This window comes from Panicum virgatum, chromosome 2N (assembly GCF_016808335.1).
Source record: "Panicum virgatum strain AP13 chromosome 2N, P.virgatum_v5, whole genome shotgun sequence".
Classification (NCBI taxonomy): Eukaryota; Viridiplantae; Streptophyta; class Magnoliopsida; order Poales; family Poaceae; genus Panicum; species Panicum virgatum.
Genome location: NC_053146.1, coordinates 9,719,464 through 9,746,335, shown reverse-complemented (window position 1 = coordinate 9,746,335; position 26,872 = coordinate 9,719,464). Strand labels below are relative to the sequence as shown.

At 49.0% G+C, this 26,872-nt stretch overlaps 1 protein-coding gene and 1 long non-coding RNA gene across 3 annotated transcripts; one reads left to right on the top strand and one right to left on the bottom strand.

Moving 5' to 3' along the window:
- Nucleotides 1-686: 686 nt before the first annotated feature.
- LOC120659710 lies at nt 687-3,365 on the bottom strand. Of its 2 annotated transcripts, none has more exons than XR_005669149.1 (2): nt 1,177-3,365; nt 687-1,060 (listed from the first exon to the last, which is right to left on the bottom strand). It is a non-coding gene; the product is annotated as an uncharacterized LOC120659710 (long non-coding RNA). The 2 variants fall into 2 exon arrangements; XR_005669148.1 differs by having other exon boundaries at nt 687-1,053.
- A 4,277-nt stretch (nt 3,366-7,642) lies between these two features.
- Nucleotides 7,643-13,109, top strand: LOC120659709 (probable cellulose synthase A catalytic subunit 6 [UDP-forming]). Its single transcript, XM_039937930.1, has 12 exons — nt 7,643-8,149; nt 8,261-8,372; nt 8,474-8,639; nt 9,253-9,519; nt 9,607-9,952; nt 10,045-10,182; nt 10,330-10,455; nt 10,550-10,762; nt 10,846-11,131; nt 11,333-11,529; nt 11,613-11,963; nt 12,045-13,109. Exons 1-12 carry the CDS (start codon nt 7,643-7,645, stop codon nt 12,627-12,629), a joined length of 3,294 nt encoding a protein of 1,097 aa, XP_039793864.1. The 3' UTR covers nt 12,630-13,109.
- The last annotated feature ends 13,763 nt before the right edge of the window (nt 13,110-26,872 follow it).

Below are 26,872 nucleotides of genomic sequence, written 5' to 3'. Positions count from 1 at the left end.
GACGGTGGACGGGGCGGCCGCGGAGGTCCCCGAGGCGCCCTGCGGATGCGTTTGAGGAGAGAGGCGACGCCTCTCTCCTCGAAGGCAATCTGCCTCTCGTGTTTGCCTCCTCTGTTGGAGGAGTTGCATCGTGTGAACAGTACTCTGTGGAGAGGCAAAAATGCTTTTGCACTCTCTATTGAAGTCAGTCTAAGCAGACATCCCAAAGGCACAGAGAAAGAAAAGAAGACCTTTGAGCTGAAGGATATAGAAGGTGTTCCTTCCGTTGTCGGCACTCCCAGATCTGACCTTCACCTGCACCAAAATGGCACCGCCGTGTGCTCGTGCCTGCTGCTGCCCGCCTTGCTCGTCCTATGCGCGTGCACCGTGCCACTGCCGGCTCCTCGGGTGCGGCCACGCGGGGCTCCGCGACCTGCTCTTCTGCATCAACGGCGCGCTGATGCTGCACCCCCCCCCCCCTCGGGCTCCTACCGCGTCCTCGACGCCGACTAGTGATCCGAGAGTGCGTGGATCCAGGACGCGGCAGCACGGGGTAAAGCGAGCGCAGCGGAGAGGGGAAGGAGGAGAGAGGCGGTGGCTTACTAGTGACTAGTAAGGTGCCCGTGCTAACACCACGGATAACTTGCAGATTACAAAAAAAACACGGGTTCCAAATATCCAACCGTCACAACCCAAGAGTCCACGACTGGCAGAAATGTGTTGAAAGCTATACGACAAACAAAACTGCAATGTAAGTCAATTAGTCTAGTCCCTTTCTATAAGTGAAACACACAGACCATGATCAACATCACCTATCCGTAACTTACAAGAATCATCAAACCAGATCATACACGGGAGTTTAGGACATGATAGGCTAATACAATCTCATATCTTCAGTTGGACATGTTGAAACTATTCAAAATTTGAATCAAGGAACTGAAGAGCAAATTAAATGGCCTACACCAAAAATGAAAAAAGAGAACACTATTGCATTCCTGACCATGCAACATATGCATTTTTTTCCTTTCTTCAAAGCCTTCATGCCATCTACTTTTCATCTTAAATATTACATCTCTTGTTTCTCCAACAAAAAGAAATGCAGATTGTAAATTGAAAGAAAATTTATTCATATAAGGAATGGTAAGAGGCCTACAGAATGGACCATGATAAATAAGTTAGTGCACAAGTAATGCTTACTGATCAATAAGTCTGGAGAACCACCACAAATATTGGTTGTTTGCATTGTCAAAAAAAATTCCAATGGCTTCGAATGCTCAAATGACAAGAAGTTCAACTTCAGTTGTGAAGCCTGCTTGTCTGAAGCATCCAAATGCAAAAAAAAAAAAAAAACTGTAGCTGTTCAGAGGTTCTGCAACATCAACTCAAATGCAGGATGAACAGAGAACTATACATGTTACGACTGATCAGGGTACACGGCAAGAAATGAGAAGTGAAACATCAATTTAGTGAAAGTAGATTATAACCAAACGTAACTCTGAATTTTTATTTTATCTTAAAGATTACATCTCCTGTTTCCCCAACAAAATGGAATTGTAGCCTGTGAATTGAAATAAGTTTATTCAGATGGGTTAAATTCTCACAACTTGTTTTGGAACTTTTGAAATTAGAACAAATAACTCTTGAAATCTGTTGCCAAAATTAGCACACCAGATTTGTGGATTTAATTTGGGCCTCTGCTCGACACAGGACCTACAACTCAAAACACCTGCAAGAACAGAACACAAAAAAAGTTTCGATGGTTGAGATAGGATGACCTTGAGAATTAAGTGGCACCCAAGAAAATAAAAACAACAATGGAAAGCAAATAAACTTGAAATAAAAGGCAAGTTTCTTTTCCACTTTCTGCATATCCTCTTGGGCCTTCTACCTCGACTGTAAATAAATGCAGTTCTCAATTATGCATTATGAAGTTCGTAAAAAAAACATACATTATGAAATTGAAGCATCTGAATATTCAGTATAGACACACACAAGAGTTGTAGAACTCTGAGCATAAATCATAGAAATATATCGAGCTGTTTAGCTTTTCAGTAGCAGTGAAATGTTTAGGTAATATGCATACACATATTTATGGTCATCAAATACTAAAGGTAGACCTGGATGGGCTACAGTTGCCAGAAAACACATTCAATTAAGACAATTATTATTTCTATAATAATTTGGGGCAGTGTCGGTTGTTCAATTCATAATTTGGTTCTAGCTATGCACCATAACAACTCAAACAGGAAATAGCAAGAATAGTCAGCTACCCAAAACTGAGATTTCAGAGATGAGCATCCTGCACTTAACGTTTCAGGAAACCACAGCAGCTTCCCTCGCCGGCACGCGCCGTTTGCGTTCAGGGTCTTCGTGGTGGCGGCGGCCTCCTCCAGCGCTGCCTGGTGAGCACCTGCTCCTTGATCCCCACCGCCTCCCCTTCGAGGCTCCTCCTGAAACCCGCTGCCGCAGCCTGCGTCCCGTTCGGTTGCACTTGATGGGATGGTCTGGAGTACTGTATCTACAGTACCACTGCAGCTACAGTACCGATAGTATGTTGCCCCGCCGTCTGTTAATCATATATAATAACAAGTCGCTACAGTCAGTCGGAACAGTAGTCCAGCCCGGCCATTCAGTTCAACCGAACAGGCTGCAAAGAGAAGGACGACAGGATAAATAAAGAGGAAAACACCCGAAATTTGACCAAATCAAAAGGAATCGCTCCCAAACTATGCACAGGTGATCTCCATGGAGTTGGTAAGCTATCCCGAAAGAGTCATGTCTCAATTCGAACTCAAACACCGGGAATTTCATATCACGAGCAGGAATGTAGTTTTTCTCCCCAAAACGAAATTGGTTCGATTCTTCGTGCTCGTGTTGATTCAATCAAATTCACAGCATCAACACATGTCTTTGCACGAATCAAAGCAACCAAAAGCTCCCCAAATGCTCTGATTTAAGAAATCAAGTCAAGAAAGAGAAATACTGCACGTGCCTTGTTGGTGGCCGTCGCCTCCTCGTCCTAGCTGGAGGGATCTTAGGGGGGGGGGGGGCGGTCGCAGCCCTAAGCTGGCGCGAGTCACGGCGGCGCCCGGAGGACGCACCCGGCCCTGCTCACGGCGGCGCCCAGAGGCCGCGGCCGGCGCGCGTTACGGCGGCGGCCGGAGGACGCACTCGGCCCTGCGCACGGTGGTGGCCGAAGGCCGCACCCGGCGTGGTTCCCGGCGGCTTCCGGAGCCCGAAGATGCCCCATGGGTTACGACCGCTCGAACGGCGCCGGCTTAGGGCGGGGTTTGCCGATTCAAGGGAGGCGCGCGGGAGAAGAACTGGAAACAGGGAAGCCCGTTTTTTGGAGGAAAATGCCTGCGCGCGGCGCTGGGTGTGCTGCAGAGGAGGTGGGCGTGGGGTGGAGTTGAAACGCGGATCCATATAACCTCGGCCGTTGGATCGCGTTGAAGAGTATTTGGAGCCATCGATTTTTACAGAGTCGAGAATCTGTGTACAAATTGTTTGGTGAACTGCTTGCTGGGCATCTCAGCGGGGGGCGCAGGACTGGGTGGTCGTAGCAAAACAAATTCTGTGCTTTAGAGGATGGAGAAAGCGGCGAAGAACACGCTCGCCGTCAATGCGCCACCGCGCCGCCTTGCCGTCGCCTCGCTCGCCGTCGCCCTCGCCTTCGCGCGCCGCCAGCCGCGCCCTCACCCTAGCCCTCGCGTGCCGCTGCTATGTCCGGATTGGATCTGGAGGGTGTGGGGTGGGGATCGAAACAAGGCCGGAAGGGTGTGAAAGGAGGCCGAACCAGCCCTGTTTCCAATCCGAGCCGACCAAAACGAACGACGATTTCGGCCCACGTCCGATTGCAAACCAGCCCACTTCATTCCGGCCGGATTGAAGGCCGTTCCGGGCTATTTCGGGAGCAACCGAACGAGGCCTAAAATTGTCACTCTCGGCCACGCTGGCACCACCTCCGCCTCCGGAGCCCACATGAGAGCGCGGTTTCGCGTCCAAATAAACTAGAGCCTCCACCACATGCGCCGCACCTAATGACACTCGAACTACCACATCCCCATGCCTTGATTCCCATCACTTTCTTCTAACACCTCAAGTCCTCAACCAATCAATCGATTTCCATGCGATTTCCATGTTACTCCTACAGTAGTGTGCATGTTTCCATTCCTGCTGCTGCTAGCGCCTCACTGTCACTGACCAGAGCAGTCTGCTCTCCGGTGACCGAGCCCGACGGGTTAACTGCCTGCCGCTTCGTTTTTCGCAAGTCAAACCCTAATAAGGTGGGTGATTCTTTTCTAAACACGGTGGGGGTTGATCCTAAAGGCAAAAGCACGAGTACGTGATTGTATATGTGCCTCGAGACACCCCTCGCGTCTCCTTGATTTTTTTTTTCCAACTTGGCGCGAGCAGCAGCGGCGGCCCACTATCGCTATCACCACCATAGTCCATGGTCTTGTTTGGCCATTCCACGATTCTAGTGCGCACGTTTTCTAAAAAAAAATCTCGCATGTATAGTATACTAAATGAAGTCTATTTGCAAAATCTTTTCAGGGATGAATGTAACTTTTCACGACGAATCTAACGACGGTAATTAATCGATGATTGCTACAGTAATGCTACAGTAACTATCCTCTAATCGCGCGTTCGAAGGCCTCATTGGATTCTTCAGGATCACTAGCGCGGGGTTCTGAAGTTGGTTTTGTAAACTGGCTTTGTTTGACACCGTAATTAGTGGTCAAAATGTCACTATTTACTAACACAGCACAAACCAAACGGGCCCATATGCGATATGCCTCGCCTCGACCGACACTCTTGAGTCTTGTACAAGAACTCTCTCGAGTCGTCGCGTCCCAAACCGGTGCCTCCGGAGCCTCCCAGATCCGGCTCCCTCCTCTCCGTCTCCGGTGTTCTTCGCCAGTAACTGGAAAGGAGTGGAGCCACCCCGCTAGTCTCTAGTATACTTCTATAATATTATAGCCTCTACATCTATGAAGTTCTCCTGGTTGGGAAAGTCCTCCCTAGCGCCGGCCGCCAGAGGCGCTGGTGTCGTTCTCGTTGCCGTGGTCCTAGCCGTTCTCGGTGCCAGCGACACATGAGCAAAGGTGAGTCGAAATAAAATAAATCCCCTGCTTGCCCTCGCTTCCGGCCCTCCTCGAATCGACCTGCTCGTCCTGTTGCCGGCGACGGCAAAGGTTGAGGCCAGCAGGCTTGTGGCCGTTGTGCCCGGTGTGGCTGCCCGTGCTACCTGGCTCGGGTGCTTGCCCAGCAGGCTTGGGGCGGCAGTGCCCAGCGTGGTCGGCCGTGGTGCCAGGCATGGAAGTTTTTGTCCCTCCCATGTCTTCACCGATGAAGATTGTCTTTTCGGTGTCGATTTTGGGAGGTTTGCTTACCAACACGAAAGAAAATCGGGGTGGTTCTCTGATCCCACCAGTCTTGGTGGTTCAATTCCCCTTCGGGGTTCTTCGTCGTCCAGCGATTTGGGGTTCGTGGTCCTTGCGGTGACAGAATACTTAATGTTTGGTGATGTGCTGGCAGCTTCTTCAGCCGGTTCGTTCAGCATCAACAACGCACGTCGGTCTCGATGTGCTGCTCAAGACGGCGATTAAAAAGTTTGTTCCTTTCGCTGGAGAGGAAGTCGGCCTCAAGATGCGTTCTCCGACCACCGGTGGCGACGGAGACCGGGCGCTTGCAAAGACTAGGATGTATTTTCTCTTTATTTCAAGAGCGTGTTTGTAAGTTTTGGGGTGTAATCACCATAAACTATGAATGAAATACCGAGTCTTGTACTGTTGTATGAAGGTCACCCACCCACTGCAAGGCAGCTTCCCATTACTTTTTTTTCCCTAACACCACTAACCCACCTTTTACCTTAGAGCATCTCCAAGAGTTTGTCATATTTTACTTGGCATATCTTGTGTTTTGCCAACTTCTAAAAAGATATGCCAAGTAAAAAAAGAGTTTATCTCCAACAGTTTGGCATAATTCACTTGCCAAATCCAGATCTAACTTACATCAGGAACCCTGAGAGAGAAACAAAATTATATTTATGCCCTTCCACCTCTTGAAAACTTAAATCAGGAACCCTTCTCTGTTATTTATTTCTTTTTTCACCCTCCCACCTGACTAGAAACCACGATGCCAACCGCGCGTTGCGCGCGTATATTTACGCGCTGGAGGCTGATTTTTCCCAAGTTGCCAAAAATTATCAAGTCTTTTGCCAAACTGTTGGAGGGGTATTTTTAATGTTTTTGCCAAAAATCAAAGATGGCAACTCGATTTGCCAAACTCTTGGAGATGCTCTTAGAATCGTCCGCCTGGTTGCAAAAAGGAAAATAATGAGTCCTGTTTCTGTGGATTTTTTTATTTTTCACTAAGATTTGGCACACCCTAAGATTTGGCCCAATGACCTTCATCCTCTTCATTTTTCATGTTTGATCTTATATTACTACTAGAAAAAATAGCTATTAATTATTTTCTTGTATATAGCAACTAATAATTAAATTGAGAAGGTGAAAAGGGAAAAAAATATCTTTATTAAATTAAATTGACTTATTCACTAAAATATTTTAAATAATTTCCTATTGGACCACCCTAACATAAAATTCTAGATTCGCCACCTGTTGGAGTTAAACTCAACATACAATTTTACATACTCCCTCCATCCGTTGTAACTGTCGCTTGGAGAGATCAAGGGATTAAAAAGGGACGGAGGGAGTACCTATCACTGCTACCATCTCCCATTAATCCCCGCCCATAATAGCTGTCCAGCCCAGCAAAGCACAGTTAGCTCAGATCAGACATTCCACCAACCTATCACTGCTCTCTCTCTCTCCATGCTCTCTCTCTCTAGCATGTATGCATACCACTCGCAGTCCAACAGTTGGTCGAGTTGCCGTTTTGGTTCTGCACCGACACCGACACTTTGGCCGTGTTTAGATCCCCGCCCAAAATTTTTTGGATGGGAATCTTACCATTTAGAACTACTAAACAAAATTTATTTACTAAATTTTTTTGCACAGATAGGTTGTAAATCACGAGACGAATCTAATAATAGTAATTAATATATAATTAGCGGATAGTACTGTAGCATCAATGTTGCAAATTATGGATTAAGTTGGCTCATTAGATTCGTCTCGCGATTTACGGCTCATTCGTGCAAAAAAATTTATAAATAGACTTCATTTAATATTCCATACATATGTCTAAATATTTGATGTGATGTTTTTATGGATTTAAGAGTTGGATCTAAACAGACTCTTTCTCTCTCCTTCCTACCTCCTGGTTCTCTCACTAACCCCCTCCTTTTCTAATAATTTCTACACAAAAGAAAATTAAAAAATTAATAAAGAAGAAGAAAGGAAACCACGGCGGGCACCACCACCACGCTAATCAGGCAGGCGCGAGCTAGCTGGTAGCAGCGAGCGAGCGACGCGGTGGTTGCGCTGCTCTGCTCGCCCGGCAAGCAACGAACCCAACGCGGCGCGGCGCCCATTATTATACCTCCACGCCACCCACCCCCTCCCTCCCTCTCCCCACAGCTCGGCAGCTCACACCCGAGCAGCCCAGCGCACAGCCGCCGCCGCCGCATGTGAGCGAGCCGGCGCCGCGAGGGGCACACGCATTCTCTGCCGGGAACGAGATCCGGCGGGGAAGGAGGATGGAGGCGAGCGCGGGGCTGGTGGCCGGCTCGCACAACCGGAACGAGCTGGTGGTGATCCGCCGCGAGCCCGGCGGGGGGGCCGGGGCGGCGGCGCGGCGGGCGGCGGCGGAGGCGCCGTGCCAGATATGCGGGGACGACGTCGGGGTGGGCTTCGACGGGGAGCCCTTCGTGGCCTGCAACGAGTGCGCCTTCCCCGTCTGCCGCGCCTGCTACGAGTACGAGCGCCGGGAGGGCTCGCAGGCGTGCCCGCAGTGCCGGACGCGGTACAGGCGCCTCAAGGGCTGCCCCCGCGTCACCGGCGACGAGGACGAGGACGGCGTCGACGACCTCGAGGGCGAGTTCGGCCTGCGCCACGGCGGGGGAGAGGGGGACGGCGATGACCCCCGGGACGTCGCCGCGTCCATGCTGCGGGCGCACATGAGCTACGGCCGCGGCGACGCGCACCACCCGGCGGCCGGCTTCGGCGCCGCCCCCGGCGTCCCGCTCCTCACCAACGGCCAAATGGTACGGCGGATTCGGCTCCTCCTGCTCACCTGCTGCTGCTGCTTCTGCTGCGCGCATTGCTTTGGATCATCGGTCGAAATTGAATCCGGTTGTGCTCGCCGTGCGTAACAGGTCGACGACATCCCGCCGGAGCAGCACGCGCTCGTGCCGTCCTACATGGGCGGCGGCGGCGGCGGGGGCAAGAGGATCCACCCGCTCCCCTTCGCAGATCCGAGCCTTCCAGGTGCGTGACCCCACAATCCAGTGCTGGAATCTGGCAATGCCGACACCAGAGTCCCTACTCCGTAGCGAGCTGTGTCCTCAATTGCTTGGCTGCTGTCGCAGTGCAACCGAGATCCTTGGACCCGTCCAAGGATCTGGCCGCCTACGGCTACGGCAGCGTGGCCTGGAGCGACCGGATGGAGCGCTGGAAGAAGAACCAGGAGCGCCTGCAGCACGCCAGGAGCGAGGGCGGCGATGATTGGGACGGCGACGATGCAGATCTGCCGCTGTATGTGCTGTGCTCATCCACGCTTGTCTGTTGACCACTAGTAGCTTCCTGCTGCTTTGATTACTCTTCTTTCGGCGCTGACGGTGCACTAGAATTGCTATTACTAGTAGTAGTACAGAAGTTAGCGGATGGTAGCTGCTTGCACTAAATGTGTCGTACTTAACTGCACAACGCCTGTCTTTATTAATCGGCAAATCTCCAGCTAAACACACATAAATGTGATATCCATTTTCATAATGCAGTAAAGGGCTTTTAATCACAACATTTCTGAAAATCTGCAGGCAAGTTTGTAGTTTTGTTATTTACTTGGTAGATTCTGCACGGCCATATAGCTGGAGAGAATCCGGAATGATTGTAGAATAAGATGGTAGATCACCTATATGGAATTATTCGTGCAATGTATTCTTGCTCCATTCCATCATGCCTGGTAGCTGTATATTCATAGATACCTACATGTTGGTGTAGATAATTTCGCATTATATCTTTGTGTCTCAACTTTATCTTCCAAGACATAATATGCAATGTAGTATTTCTTAATGAAATCTTTGCCATTCCTTTTCATTGAGCGTTACTAGCCCGTGGCACTGAAGTGTTCTGTAAATTTGTTGACCAGAATGGATGAAGCTCGGCAGCCATTGTCCAGAAAAGTTCCGATACCATCAAGCCGAATTAACCCCTACAGGATGATTATTGTTATCCGGTTGGTGGTTTTGGGGTTCTTCTTCCACTACCGTGTGATGCATCCTGTGCATGATGCATTTGCTTTATGGCTCATATCTGTAATCTGTGAAATCTGGTTTGCCATGTCCTGGATTCTTGATCAGTTCCCAAAGTGGCTTCCAATTGAGAGAGAGACTTACCTGGACCGTTTGTCGCTAAGGTTGGTTCCATGGTGAATCAAATAAATGCTTGCCCTATCTTCTTTCTGAAGTTCTAAAGCTAAGAGGTTCATTGCTTGTCTGTACAGATTTGACAAGGAAGGCCAACTCTCTCAACTTGCTCCAGTTGACTTCTTTGTCAGTACGGTTGATCCCTCAAAGGAGCCTCCCTTAGTCACAGCAAACACTGTCCTTTCCATCCTTGCTGTTGATTATCCAGTTGAGAAGGTCTCCTGCTATGTTTCTGATGATGGTGCTGCGATGCTTACATTTGAAGCACTGTCTGAAACTTCCGAATTTGCAAAGAAATGGGTTCCTTTCTGCAAAAAGTTTAATATTGAGCCTCGTGCTCCTGAGTGGTACTTCCAACAGAAGATAGACTACCTGAAAGACAAGGTTGCCGCATCCTTTGTTAGGGACAGGAGGGCAATGAAGGTACAGTGTTTAGCCTGTGTTGTTTTGCTTTTCTGTGCAATTTCTTAATTTGTATGAATAGGTTACTTACACGACCTTAATTTTTCATTCAGAGAGAATATGAGGAATTCAAGGTAAGAATCAATGCCTTGGTTGCGAAAGCCCAAAAGGTTCCCGAGGAAGGATGGACAATGCAGGATGGAAGCCCCTGGCCTGGAAACAACGTACGCGATCATCCTGGAATGATTCAGGTAGGCCTTTATAGTCCTTGGTGTTATAATAAATGCTGGTACAGTTTTTTATTGTCATCGTCCTACTTCTCTCTTTGTTTCTCTTTTTGAACCAAAAGATTGCTTCACTTACTTCACCTCAAAATGCTCAAAATTATGTGTCAATAGGTATTCCTTGGCCAAAGCGGTGGTCATGATGTGGAAGGAAATGAGCTGCCTCGCCTCGTTTATGTCTCGAGAGAAAAGAGGCCAGGCTATGATCATCATAAGAAGGCTGGTGCCATGAATGCACTGGTAAAAGCTCTGAACTTGATGTCTTCTGTGATTCTTCTTGTAACCTAATAGCAGCACATGGTTGATGTTGTCTTTCTATTTTGTTAACCAATAGGTTCGTGTCTCTGCTGTCTTATCAAATGCTCCATACCTATTGAACTTGGACTGTGATCACTACATCAACAATAGCAAGGCCATAAAAGAGGCTATGTGTTTCATGATGGATCCTTTGGTGGGGAAGAAAGTGTGCTACGTGCAGTTCCCTCAGAGGTTTGATGGTATTGACCGGCATGATCGATACGCTAACAGGAACGTTGTCTTCTTTGATGTAAGATTCAGCTTCCCCAAGATATTAAGCTATCCATATTGTCATTATCGCCACGTAGGTTTTCTAACATTTGGATCATACAGATCAACATGAAAGGTTTGGATGGTATTCAAGGACCCATCTATGTGGGTACTGGATGTGTCTTTAGACGCCAGGCACTGTATGGTTATGATGCTCCGAAAACCAAGAAGCCACCATCAAGAACTTGCAATTGCTGGCCCAAGTGGTGCCTCTCTTGCTGCTGCAGCAGAAACAAGAATAAGAATACGAAACCGAAAACAGAGAAGAAAAAGAAAATATTATTTTTCAAGAAAGAAGAAAATCCATCTCCTGCATACGCCCTGGGCGAAATTGAGGAAGGTGCTCCAGGTATTGCTAACCTTCCAAACATTAATTTTGATAGCACCATTAAAGTCCAAAGGCGTGTCCTTAGATTTTTGAAAACCAGGATAGTGCTTTTTGTACAACCATTTCATATTACCTTCATACCTTGACTAACTGTTGTTTTCAATGACAAAAACATTTGTATTTCTGTTTGACACTTGTGAATATCATTTCACTGTTCACCAGGTGCTGACGTTGAGAAGGCTGGAATTGTAAATCAACAGAAGCTTGAAAAGAAGTTCGGGCAATCTTCTGTATTTGTTGCATCAACACTTCTTGAGAATGGTGGGACCTTGAAGAGTGCAAGTCCAGCATCGCTACTGAAGGAAGCTATACATGTTATCAGCTGCGGTTATGAAGACAAGACTGACTGGGGGAAAGAGGTATATACAGATAACCTCATTCAAAGACCTGTGACTGCTCTACTGAAGATATATTTTGCTAACTAGATCATGGTCTCTTGCAGATTGGCTGGATTTATGGATCAATTACAGAAGATATCTTGACTGGATTTAAGATGCACTGCCATGGTTGGCGGTCTATTTATTGCATCCCAAAGAGGCCTGCATTCAAAGGTTCTGCACCTCTGAATCTTTCTGATCGTCTTCACCAGGTCCTTCGGTGGGCTCTTGGATCTGTTGAAATTTTCTTCAGCAAGCACTGCCCACTTTGGTATGGGTATGGTGGTGGGCTAAAATTTTTGGAGAGGTTCTCATATATTAACTCTATCGTATACCCCTGGACATCCATTCCGTTGTTGGCTTACTGTACATTGCCTGCCATATGCTTGCTCACGGGGAAATTTATCACACCAGAGGTAAAAACCTATCTACCTACAAAAACAATGGAATTGTATGGGTTTATTCGTGAATCTTACTGTCATTATTTCAAATTGCAGCTTACCAATGCTGCCAGTATCTGGTTCATGGCGCTTTTCATGTGCATCTTTATCACCGGCATACTTGAGATGAGATGGAGCGGTGTGGCCATCGATGACTGGTGGAGAAACGAGCAGTTCTGGGTCATTGGAGGTGTTTCATCACATCTCTTTGCTGTTTTCCAAGGCCTCCTGAAGGTCCTTGCCGGTATCGACACCAGCTTCACCGTGACATCGAAGGCTGGGGATGACGAGGAGTTCTCGGAGCTGTACACCTTCAAATGGACGACCCTGCTGATCCCCCCGACGACGCTGCTCCTGCTGAACTTCATCGGGGTCGTGGCTGGGGTCTCCAACGCGATCAACAACGGGTACGAGTCGTGGGGCCCCTTGTTCGGGAAGCTCTTCTTCGCGTTCTGGGTGATCGTCCACCTGTACCCGTTCCTCAAGGGTCTGGTGGGGAGGCAGAACCGGACGCCGACGATCGTCATCGTCTGGTCCATCCTGCTGGCCTCCATCTTCTCGCTCCTGTGGGTCCGCATCGACCCGTTTCTCGCCAAGAGTGACGGCCCCCTCCTGGAGGAGTGCGGCCTGGACTGCAACTGAGGAAGAAAACCCCCCCTGCCGCAGGCGAATTACGCCCTGATTTTTTTGGAATTCTTTCCTGTAGATAGAAACACAGATCCTGGCACCCGTCCGGCGTTCCTTCTGTTCCATGGCGGCGAGGCCGTGGCATCCCTGTGCAGCTCTTCTTCAACATTCTCCATCCATTTCTCTGAGGAACCTGCATCGGACCGATCCGCTGGTGGCCACCGGAGCAGGAGGATGACGGCGATTGTTTGTTGAGTAAATTAAAGTTAAGTTATATACCATGCACATTCCATTCCCCCCACAGTTGGCACATTAGCGAAGAACAGATGATTGGTTAGGAGTTGATTCTTTGTAAGACCTGCCCGCTCGCCGGAAACACGCGGCGCGTGGGCAGCGATGTGTTTTTTTTTTTTTTTGCTTCCGTGGAATCGTATAGAAACTCCCCCACTTTTTGGTGCTGTTTCTTGACGTTTTGAAAGAAGCAAAGATTGGAAATGTGGTATCTGCTGTCGTGCTCCGGGATGAGTTGTTTCCCATGTTTGCGGTGGCTGCCTGTGGGCTGTGCTCGTGGGAGTGGTTTCTGAAGTGGGAGTGGGGCGGCATGTGGACTGGAGGGGGGAGGGGGAGGGGGGTGCAGAGGCAGCGCTGGTGGCCACCGACAGAGGCAGCGCTGGCGGCACGGCATGGGCGCCGCGAGCCGACCAAGCCGCCAAGCGAGACCGGCCAGCTGGGCACAGCACGGAAAGCAGCAGGCAGCAGGCAGCAGGCAGCAGCCGCGTTTTGCGGGCCGGCGTCGTCGGCGGCGGCGCGGCGTGCACGTGAAAAGGCGCCTGGTTCACGCGGCGGCAGGGGCATGGGCGCATGGCCGTGGCCGTCGCAGGTGCAGCGGACTCACGGGGACGGCGGGGCACCACTGCACTGCACCAGGAGGCTGCTGCAGCTGCCGCGAATTCGGCTGGACCAGACATTCTCCTCAATCTGAAGCGAGCGGCCCAGTGGCCCGAACCATCTGATGGCTCGCGGGCCTAGCCATCGCTTCACCTCAATCTGAAGCGAGCGGCCCAGTGGCCCAGCTGGCCCGACATTCTCTGCAGTCTGGTCCAGTTGTCCATATGCCCATCTCCGAGGTGTCCGCACGCTGCTGTGTCCGTGTTGGCGCGTCGCACTGAATGCCTGATCGGAGCCTGACGGGGTCCCATGTCGATGGACCCGGTGGCCTAGCAGCTCGCCTATTCCATTCCATTCCATTCCCTTCCCTTCCCTTCTCCGCCTCCGCACGTATTCTTCTCTTCCCGTTGGCTCTTCCACATTCCAATCCATGCCGGACAAGGCGAATAAATGGATGAGGAGACGGCGTTGACGACCACCGTACCGCGATTACTGTTTAGAGGGGGTCATTAGCCGCGGCTAATCGCCGGCGGCGTCAGTGGGCGGCTTAACTGACGTCCGAGCAATGGCGCCACGCATCCACCTCCTGTTCCTTGCTGCGCTCGTCTCGGCCTTGCTTCCGGCGACGACTCCAGCCTCCGGAGGAGCCCGCCGCCACCTCGCCGTCGCGGGCGGCGGCGGCAGCGCCAGCCAGCACCGCCGCATAGGTACCTCCGTTCCCGCCTCACTCTCTCTGCTTTTGTTTTGTTTGCCATAACAAGCTCCCACGCACGGATGCGCTGCAGGGGTGCTCGAGCGGCGGGCGAGCGCCGCGGCGGCAGCCGGGCGGTGGTCGGCGGCCGTCAGGAAAGGCGGCGGCGGGCACGGTGGCCACGGCGCCCACGGACACGGACGCGGCCACGGTCGCGGTGGCCGCGGGCACGGCGCGCCGGAGACGCCGGCCGTGTTCTACCCCCGCACGGTCGCCGGCAACGCCAACTACCACCACGGCCGCAGCGGCGCCGCGGCGCCGGGCCCTGCCCGGCTGCTGGCCGCGCTCGTTGCGGCAGCGGCCGCGCTGCTGCTTCGTCTCCGATGACCTCGATGGGTCACCTGCAGCTAGTGCTCGCATTGTTCGCTCGATCGATCGCAGATTTCCATTCTAGTTTTTGGTGAGATCGGCGATGGATGCCGAACGCTTCCTTGCGTGGCTCGTGTTCGATCTGCTCACGCATACTGCGTTGCACGTCTCCGCGATGATGGAAAGCACAAGGAACAATCTCGTTCTGACACGCGATGCATCATGCATGGAATGAACAAAAAAAAAAGGTAATTCTTGCGTGTTCATGGAAAGATCTGAACCCGTATCCAATCAAGCCATTGCCATTGCTAAACGAACGCATCACGCCACCTGCAGACATCATATTCAGATCACTATTACTCGCCGAGACGTACGACGATCCTCACCATCGCCATGGAGCAACGACGGAAGAAGCCATGGCTTCCTCTGCTCCTCGTCGTCCTTCTCTCCGTTGCCTTCTCAGGCGCCCATGCCCCTGCCCCTGCCCCCGCAGATGCCAGCAATGGCGAAGGCAAGTGCCAAGTGCCCTCTCGTTTCTTCCTCCACCTCCAGATTCCTCCCGAGTTTCGAGCTAGCAAGCTCCCATCAGCAGCCACAAGCGCACGGTTTCTGACATCGCTGCCTGAATGCGTATGCGCGCAGGAACTAACGAGACGACGCGCGGCGCCAGCGGGGACGGCGGAGGCTGCCACCGCCACGGCCACCACCACGGCGGCGGCGGCGGCGGCCACCGTGACGGGCGGCACGCGTGGGGGCCGCCGGCGGTGTCCAACCCTTGGGTCGTCTCTCCTGGGCCGCCGGCTTCCAGCGCAGGGGCAGCGCCGCCGCGGCCGGGGTCCAAGGCGGCCACCGGCGTCGTGCTCGTTGCAGCCGCCGTTGGCTGGCTGGTTCGGACTTAGGCTGTTTCCAGCGGCTCTCCTATCCAACCTCGCATGCGTAAAATAGGGAGTCAGGAGCCAGGAGCCACTATTCCTTCTTCAAACAGGTGCCGCATACGAACGCGGAGAGCCCACGAGAATGCGTATTCCTACGATTTCTCTCTCCAACCCGCAAAGCGTTCGCAAGTCTCTTCTGTCGACTCCTGTGCATGTAAATTTTTTAAGCGTCGTAGCCGATGAGTCTCTGGTGGTGGGGCCCAGGAACGTTTTGCGCATGCGTCTTCGCATCTAGCTGGAACATAGCGATGTTTTACGAGATGACAGCTCACAGCGCCCTGCGCAAAGAGGCTTTTTTGCGTATCCGCACTCGCACACCGCTGGAAACATTAGTTTATAAAATTAAATTTTTTAAATTATAGTGTTACGAATTACGAGGGCTAACACTTTGGAAAAAAACAGTTTATTCGGTTTTGCTTCATCTGGGGCATGGATGGATGGTGGATCCCGTCGTCTCCAACATGAAAATTTGCAAAAAAAAAGAATATGTTGCACCTTGTTTTCATAACTATTCCTTGGCAAAATTAGTATGAGTTAGTGTTCATGTATTTGTTTTCATGACAATACCTGTTTTTTTATGTGTCAGATCAGATCCTTTGAGAATTAGTAGCGGACAAAAGGTCAATCAATAAAAAGAAGAAGTGTTATTTATCCAAAGAAAAAAATGCTAGTACACTAGTCTCTAGGGATCGAGAGTAACATGGAGAAAATAAAAACATTTGTTATGCTGTGGCCTACTTTACTGCAATATTCACGCATGCTTATTTTTCGTGTTTGATTACCTCTGAAAATTGCTCCCTTCTGCTGAAACGTTCTTTTGTAGAAAATACCTTCAACTTCACTTATTCCCCTCTACTAAGCCTCTACTAATAAGGGTGTAAGGCTCTGTCCAACGTGCGATCCTGCGAGATGATCCTAGCGTCCTAATCCTGAAAACCTTGCTCAATGCCACTAGTAAATTGCTAGTATCAGTTTGTGAAGAAGTCTCAAGTAAGTTCGTGCAGAAGAGCTAGACATAACATGTCACAGCCCTGAGAAAAAAAAGAAAGAAAATAAAAATCCCATGCCGGGCCCACCTGTCAGTCTCCCCTCTCCCTCTCCTCCTCTGTTTTGCTCGGCACCGCACGCACGCGTCGCCGCAGCCGGCGTCCATCCTCGCGAGTCGCGCCACATGCTGGCCATCCTCGCGTCCCGTGCCGCCCCTTCCCTCTTCCCTCTCCTTATCCGCGTCGAGGCCGGCCCCCGTTCCCCGCCTCAAACCCTAGCCCCGACTCCCCATTGCCGCCGCCCCCGAGCTCCGTCGCCGCCGCGATTCGTCGCCGCCGGTGAGGTCCTCCCCGATCTAGAACGCACGCCACCTAGTCCTCCCCATCCTCGACCGATTTCGCCCCTAACCCGGCCCCCTCTCCCTCGCTGCAGGGCCGCCGATGAGAGCCTCGGTTCGCCGCCGCCTCCGCTCGTCGCGCCGCCCCCTCATCGCCGTTCCGTGCCCGCGCCGCCGCTGGTGAGCCTCACCGCCACCTCCGCATCCCCGTGCGCACCTCCCCTTCCCCGCTCTGGCCCCGCCCCGTCGCGCCGCCTCGCGCTGCCGCTGCTCGGCGTCGCGCGCGTCGCGCGGTGCGCGCGGTCAAGGCCGGCCTCGCCTTGACCCGGCTTGGTGGGCCGCTGGCCCGTGGGCCCTGCCTGTCAGCTGCTGGGCTGGCCGGCTGGGGTGCATCTAGCGTTTTTCTAGGTGTTTAGTTGAGCCGCAAGTTTGCAAATTTTGTAGAAATTCATGTATAGCTCCAAAAAATTATGAAACTTGTTTTGTTGGATTCCTCTTGCTGAGATCTACTTAGGAAAAATATTGTTTTGCATGTTACTTTGCTGTAGATTTATCTATAGTTTTATATTGCAAAAGTGAGTTTAATGCTTATTTATTTGTGTACTGCTCGAAAAATATCAAACCAAATTTTTTAGACTCCTTGTGAGTTTTAGTTTTTAGTGGTGTAACTTGTTGATATGATTAATTGCTGATTATCAAAGTTTTAGCTTGTTTCATATGCTTTATCTGAAAATGGTTTAATATAGAACTTCTTTCTGGAAAGTGATAAAATGGCAAAACCAGTTTTTTTAGCCTTGTGTTCCTTCTTGGTTTCCTTGATAATTTTGTTGGATTTCTTTAGTTTATTTTGCATGCCTTTTCTGATTTACTTTGTTTAGAGTGGCTGAAAACTAATATAATTATGGTTAATTATAAGAAAATGCTTTTGCTGCAAAACCAATTTTCATGAGTTCTTTGCAATGTCTTCTGCATGCTCAAATTATTTCATGATTTATTCTTGTTGTTTAGTTCATTTCTTAATTCTTGCATCGCATTCATGCATTTTAGTGACCCAACCGTCGGAGAACGAACCCGTGGAGCCCGCCGAGTTCATGGAGCCTGAACCTAGAGTCCCGTTCGTGGTCGAGTCCGAAGCTAACCAAGGCAAGCAGCTAAGCATGAATCCTTGCTCCTATTTAACTTGAGTTAATTAGTTATCTCACCGGGTAATGTTGGGTTATGTATATTAAGTATGTATTGCATTCTTGTACCTATCTGCGTGCATTATCCTTCCTTGATTTGTCATCCTTGTTCTTGGCACTAGTTAGTTAGTTAATTACTTAACTTGACTAGATGCTTAGCCCTGCTTAGAATTCTTGCAGTGCTCGCTAGACAGGAATGGTTTGGAGGATCACTTTTACCGGTTACCCTTGATTGCACTGTTTCGGTTGGGTTATTAAGAGGTTGGTAGAATCGAGATTCGAGCGGAATGGTAGGGCCTAGTGAAGGACCGTTTGTGGATGACGTCGGCTTTGAGCACCTTTCCGTGCTACCACATATCCAATATAATGGTATGGATAAGCCAATTACCTTCCTTGACTTGATCATTGATGCACAGTCCTAGATACGTGGCCAAGGGCTATGCAGAGAGGCTTAGAGGTGTCCCCGGGTGGACCTACGAGTAGGAAAGTTTAGAGATGTCCCCGGTGGAAACTAAGTCTCTACGTGTAAGCTAGGTGTGAAGATTTCAATGATCGAGCCATGTTGGGAACGGTTGACGCGAGTACCCTCTTCTCCAACTTTAGCGGGTTGGGTGAGTCGCATGGTCCTTGCCTCGTGTGGGTAAAGTAGTACACCCTTGCAAGGTTATAATCAATTCGAATTGCCGCGCTCTCGGTTATGAGCAAGCTCTTTGTCCGTTGAACTCTTCGTAGAAAGTTTCGGTTATGATGGAAATGGTTCATGGCACCTCTGTGCCTCAGTATTTCGTATACCCTTAATATACTAAAATTGTTGGGGGTTTGGGCAATGTTAATTAATTCTGATAGGTGGTAGTGTAGCGAGCTGATGCTGATGCAATAATTACTTAACCTTAAAGATTTTACTTAAGCCATTGCATGATCCTTGTTTATATAATCGCGTAAGTCTTGCGAGTACCTTTTGTACTCAGGTTGCTTTCTAAACCTAGTTGCAGGTGAGCCGGAAGTGGTGTTCGGCCACTTCTACCCCGCTGATCCAAACACGGGGGAAGAGTAGGTCGTGGTGGCTGTAATGATGTCCTTGAGCAAGGTGTCATTACTTTAGTAAGTCTTTATCGTAATCGAGCTTCGTGAGAGCATGTAAATATAATAAACTTTATGTTTCTGTTTAATATGACTTTCGTGAGCCCAAGGCTTGTAAGAGAAGTTTGAAACCCACCTATATTGAACTTGTAATGTTAAGTTGTGAACTTTGATAATATAAAACTGCTCTTTGTGGATTTTTGACGATGTATTCGATTGTAAACGGTATGTGCATATGCTGATTCTGGGCGTATGTTGGAGCACATACCTGGACTACCGGGTTTGATATTATTTTGGATGAATGACGTGTCGGTTATTCGTGTCTCTAGATGTGGGATAACACGTGGCACGCTCTCCGGCAAGCACGTGTTAACTCTCATCTGGATGATAATGACCGGCGGTTTGTTTAAAATAGTATCAAATTGGGCGGTTCTCACAACGGGTATCAGAGCCAAGGTTTCATGAAGTGAACCTAAAATTGGCTTAGTGGGTTGAGAGTCAAATAAAATTTGACTACTTGCACTAAGATTTACTTTGGTTAAAAATTTGAACCTAAGGTGAAATGCTACCTTTCTTCCTTGGTCTTAGAACTAATTCCTTCTTATTGCTTCACTTGTTTAATTAAGAAGTGCTCAACCTCTCTTGTCTGCATGAGTAGCGGGAGCGTAGGAAAACCCTTTCGTCCTCTGGAAACCTTTTGAGCCTTTTACCGTAGTTGAGAAGGTGGGAATCACCCATTGTCCTGAGCGCTATTAGGAGGGTTGTAGTGCTGCTGGACAATGCGGTTGTTTTGGGTCGTAAGTGAGTGTTAGAACGTTAAGGCGTGCTCACGATGTGAGGAGACATCATGTGCATTCATACCTCGCATGCATGCATACTCTCTTTTGGTTTTCAAATCTGCATTTAACCAATTTAATGTGTCGTGATCTAGATTTCGTTGAGCTCGTTCTTGCTAATCTTAGTGGACCAAATCTACTCTATCTCTTAGAGTTGCTACTATGGTGTTGATTGTGTGTTAGATTTTTATCTACACATTGTCTTTCCACCCTGCCTTTGAGTACCATTCTCCATCTTTCATTCCTGACTGCTAACCATTTTATTTATTAATAGGATGGTGTTGCGTTCGGGAACCGAGAGGGATGGTGCCAATGGTTCGGGTGGCAATAACAATCGCAACAACGAGGATCCCCTTCCTAATCCTCCAGTTCACCCAAACCTCGCGGACGTCTTGGCCCGACAAACTGAACTTATGGCGACCATAATCAATCAAATGGGCAATGCCGGCAACCATGGTCCAAGAGCTGAGCCCCCAGTGAACAGGTTCGGAGAATTCTTCCGTACCAATCCTCCCATTTTCCGTGGCTCCAAAGATCCTCTGGATGCGGATTTCTGGCTCAATGTGATTGAAGAGAAGCTTGGTCTTATTGAGTGTGAGCCCCATGAGAAGGTTCTTTTTGCTGATCATCAACTTCATGATGCCCCTGGGGTTTGGTGGCAGAACTTCAAGGCATCTCACCCTGCCAACCACCGCTTCACATGGGAGGAGTTCCGTACAGCTTTTCGCTCCTTCCATATTCCCAAGGGTATCATGGACATCAAGAAAAATGAATTTCTGAATCTCACTCAAGGAAGTCGTGATGTGATAGCCTATGTCAATGCCTTCAACACCCTCTCCCAATATGCACCTGAAGAAGTGGCCACCGATGCCAAGAAGCAAGAACGCCTGTACGATGGGCTCTCCGCAGAGTTACAAGACAATCTCTCCACTACCAAGTTTGAAGATTTCAATGACTTGATGAATATTGCTATCAGAGCTGAGCACAAGATGAAGAATCTTGAGGCAAAGAACAAGCGTCCTGCTCCTACCTCTGCGGGTGGTAGCTCCTCACGTCCACGTCTGGGGCCTTCTCCTTTTCCACCTCGGGCACCGGGTACTCAACCTCCCCGTCCTATGTGGATTGTGCGTCACCCTCAACCTCCTCAAGGACAAGCTCCTAGGCTGGTCAATGCCTATTGGAACAATCCAGGTGTTACCGCAAAAGGTCCGTGCTTCAATTGTGGTGGCCTAGGCCACATCTCCAGGGACTGCCCCTCTCCGAGGCGTGGCGGTGCCTTCAATGCACCTAGGCCCAATACTCCTATGCCTCAAGCATCGCGTCAGGAAGTCAAGCCACAACAGGCTCCTAAGCGTGGTCGTCTCAACTACACCACCGCTGAAGAAGTTCCGGAGGATGCTGAAGTACTCATGGGTACGCTCCTAATCAACTCTCACCCTGCAAGTGTTCTTTTCGATTCTGGAGCAACTCTTTCATTCATCAACAAGGAATTTGTGTTGCATAATAAACTTGAGATGCAAAAACTACAAGTGCCATATCATATAGAATCACCAGGTGGGGAAATCATTGCTAGAAACTTTGTGGATAAGGTTCCAATTCTTATTGAGGGAGCTATTTTTCGTGCTAATCTTCTTATCCTAGACAAGATGGGCTTAGATGTGATTCTTGGGATGAATTGGTTGGGTAAGCATGATGGAGTTATCAAATGTGGGCCCCGCACTATCAATCTTTTGCATCCCTCCGGGAATAGAGTTCTACTCTCTCTTGCCAAGGCGGAATCTTGTTTATACGCTTTGCCGAGTACCAAAGCCACTGTGTTGGAAGATATTCTCGTGGTGTGTGAGTATCCAGATGTCTTTCCGGAAGAATTACCGGGTATGCCTCCGGATCGTGAGGTGGAGTTCGTCATAGAGCTCATGCCCGGGACTGCTCCTATCTCTAAACAGTCTTACCGAATGCCTCCCAATGAGTTGAAAGAATTGAAGAAACAAATCAAGACTTTATTGGACAAGGGTTTTATTCGCCCGAGCTCCTCTCCATGGGGATGCCCGGCTCTCTTTGTGAAAAAAGAAAGATGATAGTTTACGGATGTGTGTTGATTATCGTCCGTTGAATGAAGTCACTATCAAGAACAAATACCCTCTTCCACGGATTGATATCTTGTTTGATCAACTCTTCGGAGCTCGTTATTTCTCTAAGATTGATTTAAGGTTGGGTTATCATCAAATCAAGATTCGAACTGAAGACATTCCAAAAACGGCTTTCTCTACTAGATATGGTCTCTATGAATTCACTGTCATGTCCTTCGGCCTCACCAATGCACCGGCTTATTTCATGTATCTGATGAATAGCATCTTAATGGAAGAACTTGATGTTTTTGTGATCATCTTTATCGATGATATTCTTATTTATTCAAGACCAAAGAAGATCATGCTCATCATATTCATATCGTCCTCCAAAAGCTTAGAGAGCATCGTCTTTATGCCAAGTTCAGCAAATGTGAGTTTTGGCTTGAAGAAGTATCTTTTCTTGGTCATGTCCTCTCCAAGGATGGTATTGCTGTGGATCCTAGCAAGGTGGAAGATGTTCTGGATTGGAAGCAACCACAGAATGTCCATGAGATCCGGAGTTTTCTTGGACTTGCGGGATACTACCGTCGGTTCATAGAGAACTTCTCTAAAATTGCGAAGCCTATGACCGAGTTACTGAAGAATGGGGTCAAGTTTGAGTGGTCCCCAGCCTATGAAGAAGCCTTTCAAACCCTTAAGGATCGCCTCACTACTGCTCCAGTTCTTGCTCAGCCAGATATTTCCAAGAGTTTCGATGTTTATTGCGATGCTTCTCGCATCGGTCTTGGCTGTGTTCTTATGTAAGAAGGCCGAGTGGTGGCCTATGCTTCTCGTCAACTCAAGAGACATGAAGAAAATTATCCTACCCATGATTTAGAGCTTGCGGCTGTTGTCCATGCTCTAAAGATATGGCGTCATTATCTGCTTGGCAATCATTGCAACATCTATACTGATCACAAGAGTCTCAAGTACATTTTCACTCAATCGGATCTCAATATGAGGCAATGTCGATGGCTTGAACTGATCAAGGATTATGATATTGAAGTGCACTATCATCCCGGTAAGGCGAATGTCGTCGCCGATGCACTAAGCCGAAAGGCTCAATGCAACTGCTTGACCATAGCTCGTCCTGTGCATACTCTCTGTGATGATCTTCGGAAACTCGGAATTTCTATGGTCAAAGAAGGCTATCTTGCTACTCTTAGTCAGATCCGATCTTTATGATCAAATTAAGGAAGTCCAAAAGAAGAATAAGGGTATGGCTCGAATTCGGGAGTTAATGAATGAGGGCAAAGCTCGATGTTTCTCTACGGATGATTAAGGAGTTCTATTCTTTGGGAAGCAAATTGTGGTGCCAAAGGATCATAACCTCAGGCGAATTATCCTTGATGAAGCCCACAGTTCTCAATTTTCCATTCACCCAGGTAGTACTAAAATGTATCAAGATCTCAAGCAAAGATTTTGGTGGACTCGTATGAAGCGAGAAATTGCTCGATATGTCGCCGAGTGCGATGTTTGCGAAAGAGTTAAGGCCGAACATCTCAAACTTGCCGGTACCCTTCAGCCCTTACCTATTCCATCATAGAAGTGGGAGGAAATTGGAATGGATTTCATCACCGGGTTGCCCAGGTCTTCTCAAGGGTATGATTCTATCTGGGTAATTGTAGATCGATTGACAAAGTCGGCTCATTTCCTTCCAGTTAAGACCACTTATCAAATTAAGCAATATGCGGAGTTGTATCTCACTCGGATTGTATGTCTTCATGGTGTTCCTAAGAAAATTGTCTCTGATCTTGGTCCTCAATTTGTCGCTCACTTTTGGAGAAATCTTCATGAAGCCATGGGAACTGATCTCACCTATAGTACTGCTTATCATCCTCAAACCGACGGTCAAGCCGAGAGAGTCAATCAAATCTTAGAAGACATGCTTCGAGCCTGTGCTCTAATCTATGAGAAGAAATGGGTTACTTGCTTGCCGTTCGCAGAATTTTCTTACAACAATAGTTATCAAGCAAGTATCAAAATGTCTCCATTTGAAGCTCTCTATGGAAGACGGTGTAGAACTCCGATCAACTGGTCCGAATCTGGAGAAAGACCTTTCTTTGGTCCGGATTTGGTAAAAGATGCTGAGGATCAAGTCAGAATTATCCGTGAGAATCTTCGCATTGCTCAATCTCGTCAAAAGAGTTATGCTGATCGTCGTCGCCGAGAACTACATCTCAAGATTGGTGATTATGTCTATCTCAAGGTTTCCCCATTTAAGGGCACTCGTCGTTTTCAAGTCAGAGGAAAGTTAGCGCCACGCTATGTCTGACCTTTTCGGATTATCAAGAAAGTTGGAGTAGTGGCCTATCAATTGGAACTTCCTCAATCACTCTCCGCCGTGCATAATGTTTTTCACATCTCTCAGTTGAAGAAATGCCATCGCGTTCCAGCTGACGCCGTCGACCTTGATTCACTTAATCTTCAACCGGGTCTTACCTACGAAGAACACCCAATTGCCATTCTTGACCGAGATGAAAGAAAGGTGAAGCGTAGTATGGTAAAGTTTGTAAAGGTTCAATGGAGCAATCATACCGAAGATGAAGCCACTTGGGAGCGTGAAGATCGATTATGTCAAGACTACCCGGAATTCTTTTCCGATGAGTAAGTTCTCTCCCTACCCCACCACATTTTCTTGATGAAGTTCATAGTTCTAGATGTTATATATGTGTACACAGTCACCATCAAGAAAACCTTAGGAATGTCTCACACCACATCATCCCTGCCTTTGTGCATCATCTCTTAGATGTTTATCTTGTTTAGGTGGGTATGGCCTCAGCTTAGTCCGAGTTTTATCCTTCCCCTCTTGTCTACTTAAATCTCGGGACAAGATTTTCTTAAGGGGGGGGGAGAGTTGTCACAGCCCTGAGAAAAAAAGAACGAAAATAAAAATCCCATGCCGGGCCCACCTGTCAGTCTCCCCTCTCCCTCTCCTCCTCTGTTTTGCTCGGCACCGCACGCACGCGTCGCCGCCGCCGGCGTCCATCCTCGCGAGTCGCGCCACGTGCTGGCCATCCTCGCGTCCCGTGCCGCCCCTTCCCTCTTCCCTCGCCCCCTCTCCTTATCCGCGTCGAGGCCGGCCCTCGTTCCCCGCCTCAAACCCTAGCCCCGACTCCCCATTGCCGCCGCCCCCGAGCTCCGTCGCCGCCGCGATTCGTCACCGCCGGTGAGGTCCTCCCCGATCTAGCACGCACGCCACCTAGTCCTCCCCATCCTCGACCGATTTCGCCCCTAACCCGGCCCCTCTCCCTCCCTGCAGGGCCGCCGGCGAGAGCCTCGGTCCGCCGCCGCCTCCGCTCGTCGCGCCGCACCCTCATCGCCGTTCCCTGCCCGCGCCACCACTGGTGAGCCTCACCGCCACCTCCGCATCCCCGTGCGCACCTCCCCTTCCCCGCTCTGGCCCCGCCCCGTCGCGCCGCCTCGCGCCGCCGCTGCTCGCCGTCGCCGCGCACGCGCGTGCGTGCGCGCACCGCGCGACGCCGTGGCCGCGCCCACGCCGCGGTCAAGGCCGGCCTCGCCTTGACCCGGCTGGGTTGGCCGCTGGCCCGTGGGCCCTGCCTGTCAGCTGCTGGGCTGGTCGGCTGGGGTGCATCTAGCGTTTTTCTAGGTGTTTAGTTGAGCAGCAAGTTTGTAAATTTTGTAGAAATTCATATATAGCTCCAAAAAATTATGAAACTTATTTTGTTAGATTCCTCTAGCTGTGATCTACTTAGGAAAAATATTGTTTTGCATGTTACTTTGCTATAGATTTATCTATAGTTTTATCTTGCAAAAGTTAGTTTAATGCTTATTTATTTATGTACTGCTCGAAAAATGTCAAACCAAATTTTGTTAGACTCCTTGTGAGGTGTAGTGTTTAGTGGTGCAACTTGTTTATATGATTCTTTGCTGATTATCAAAGTTTTAGCTTGTTTTCATATGCTTTATCTGAAAATGGTTTAATATAGAACTTCTTGCTGGAAAGCGATAAAATGGCAAAACCAGTTTTGTTAGTCTTGTGTTCCTGCCTAGTTTCCTTGATAATTTTCTTGGATTTGTTTAGTTTAGTTTGCATGCCTTTTCTGATTTACTTTGTTTAGAGTGGCTGAAAACTAATATATTTATGGTTAATTATAGGAAAATGTTTTTGCTGAAAAACCAATTTTCATGAGTTCTTTGCAATGTCTTCTGCACGCTCAAATTATTTCATGATTTATTCTTGTTGTTTAGTTCATTTCTTAATTCTTGCATCGCATTCATGCATTTTAGTGACCGAACCGTCGGAGAACGAACCCGTGGAGCCCACCGAGTCCGTGGAGCCTGAACCTGGAGTCCCGTTCGTGGTCGAGTTCAAAACTAACCAAGGCAAGCAGCTAAGCATGAATCATTGCTCCTATTTAACTTGAGTTAATTAGTTATCTCACCGGGTAATGTTGGGTTATGTATATTAAGTATGTATTGCATTCTTGTACCTATCTGCGTGCATTATCCTTCCTTGATTTGTCATCCTTGTTCTTGGCACTAGTTAGTTAGTTAATTACTTAACTTGACTAGATGCTTAGCCCTGCTTAGAATTCTTGCAGTGCTCGCTAGACAGGAATGGTTTGGAGGATCACTTTTACCGGTTACCCTTGATCGCACTGTTTCGGTTGGGTTATTAAGAGGTTGGTAGAATCGAGATTCGAGCGGAATGGTAGGGCCTAGTGAAGGACCGTTCGAGAATGGCGTCGGCTTTGAGCACCTTTCCGTGCTACCACATATCCAATATAATGGTACGGATAAGCCAATTACCTTCCTTGACTTGATCATTGATGTACAGTCCTAGATACGTGGCCAAGGGCTATGCAGAGAGGCTTAGAGGTGT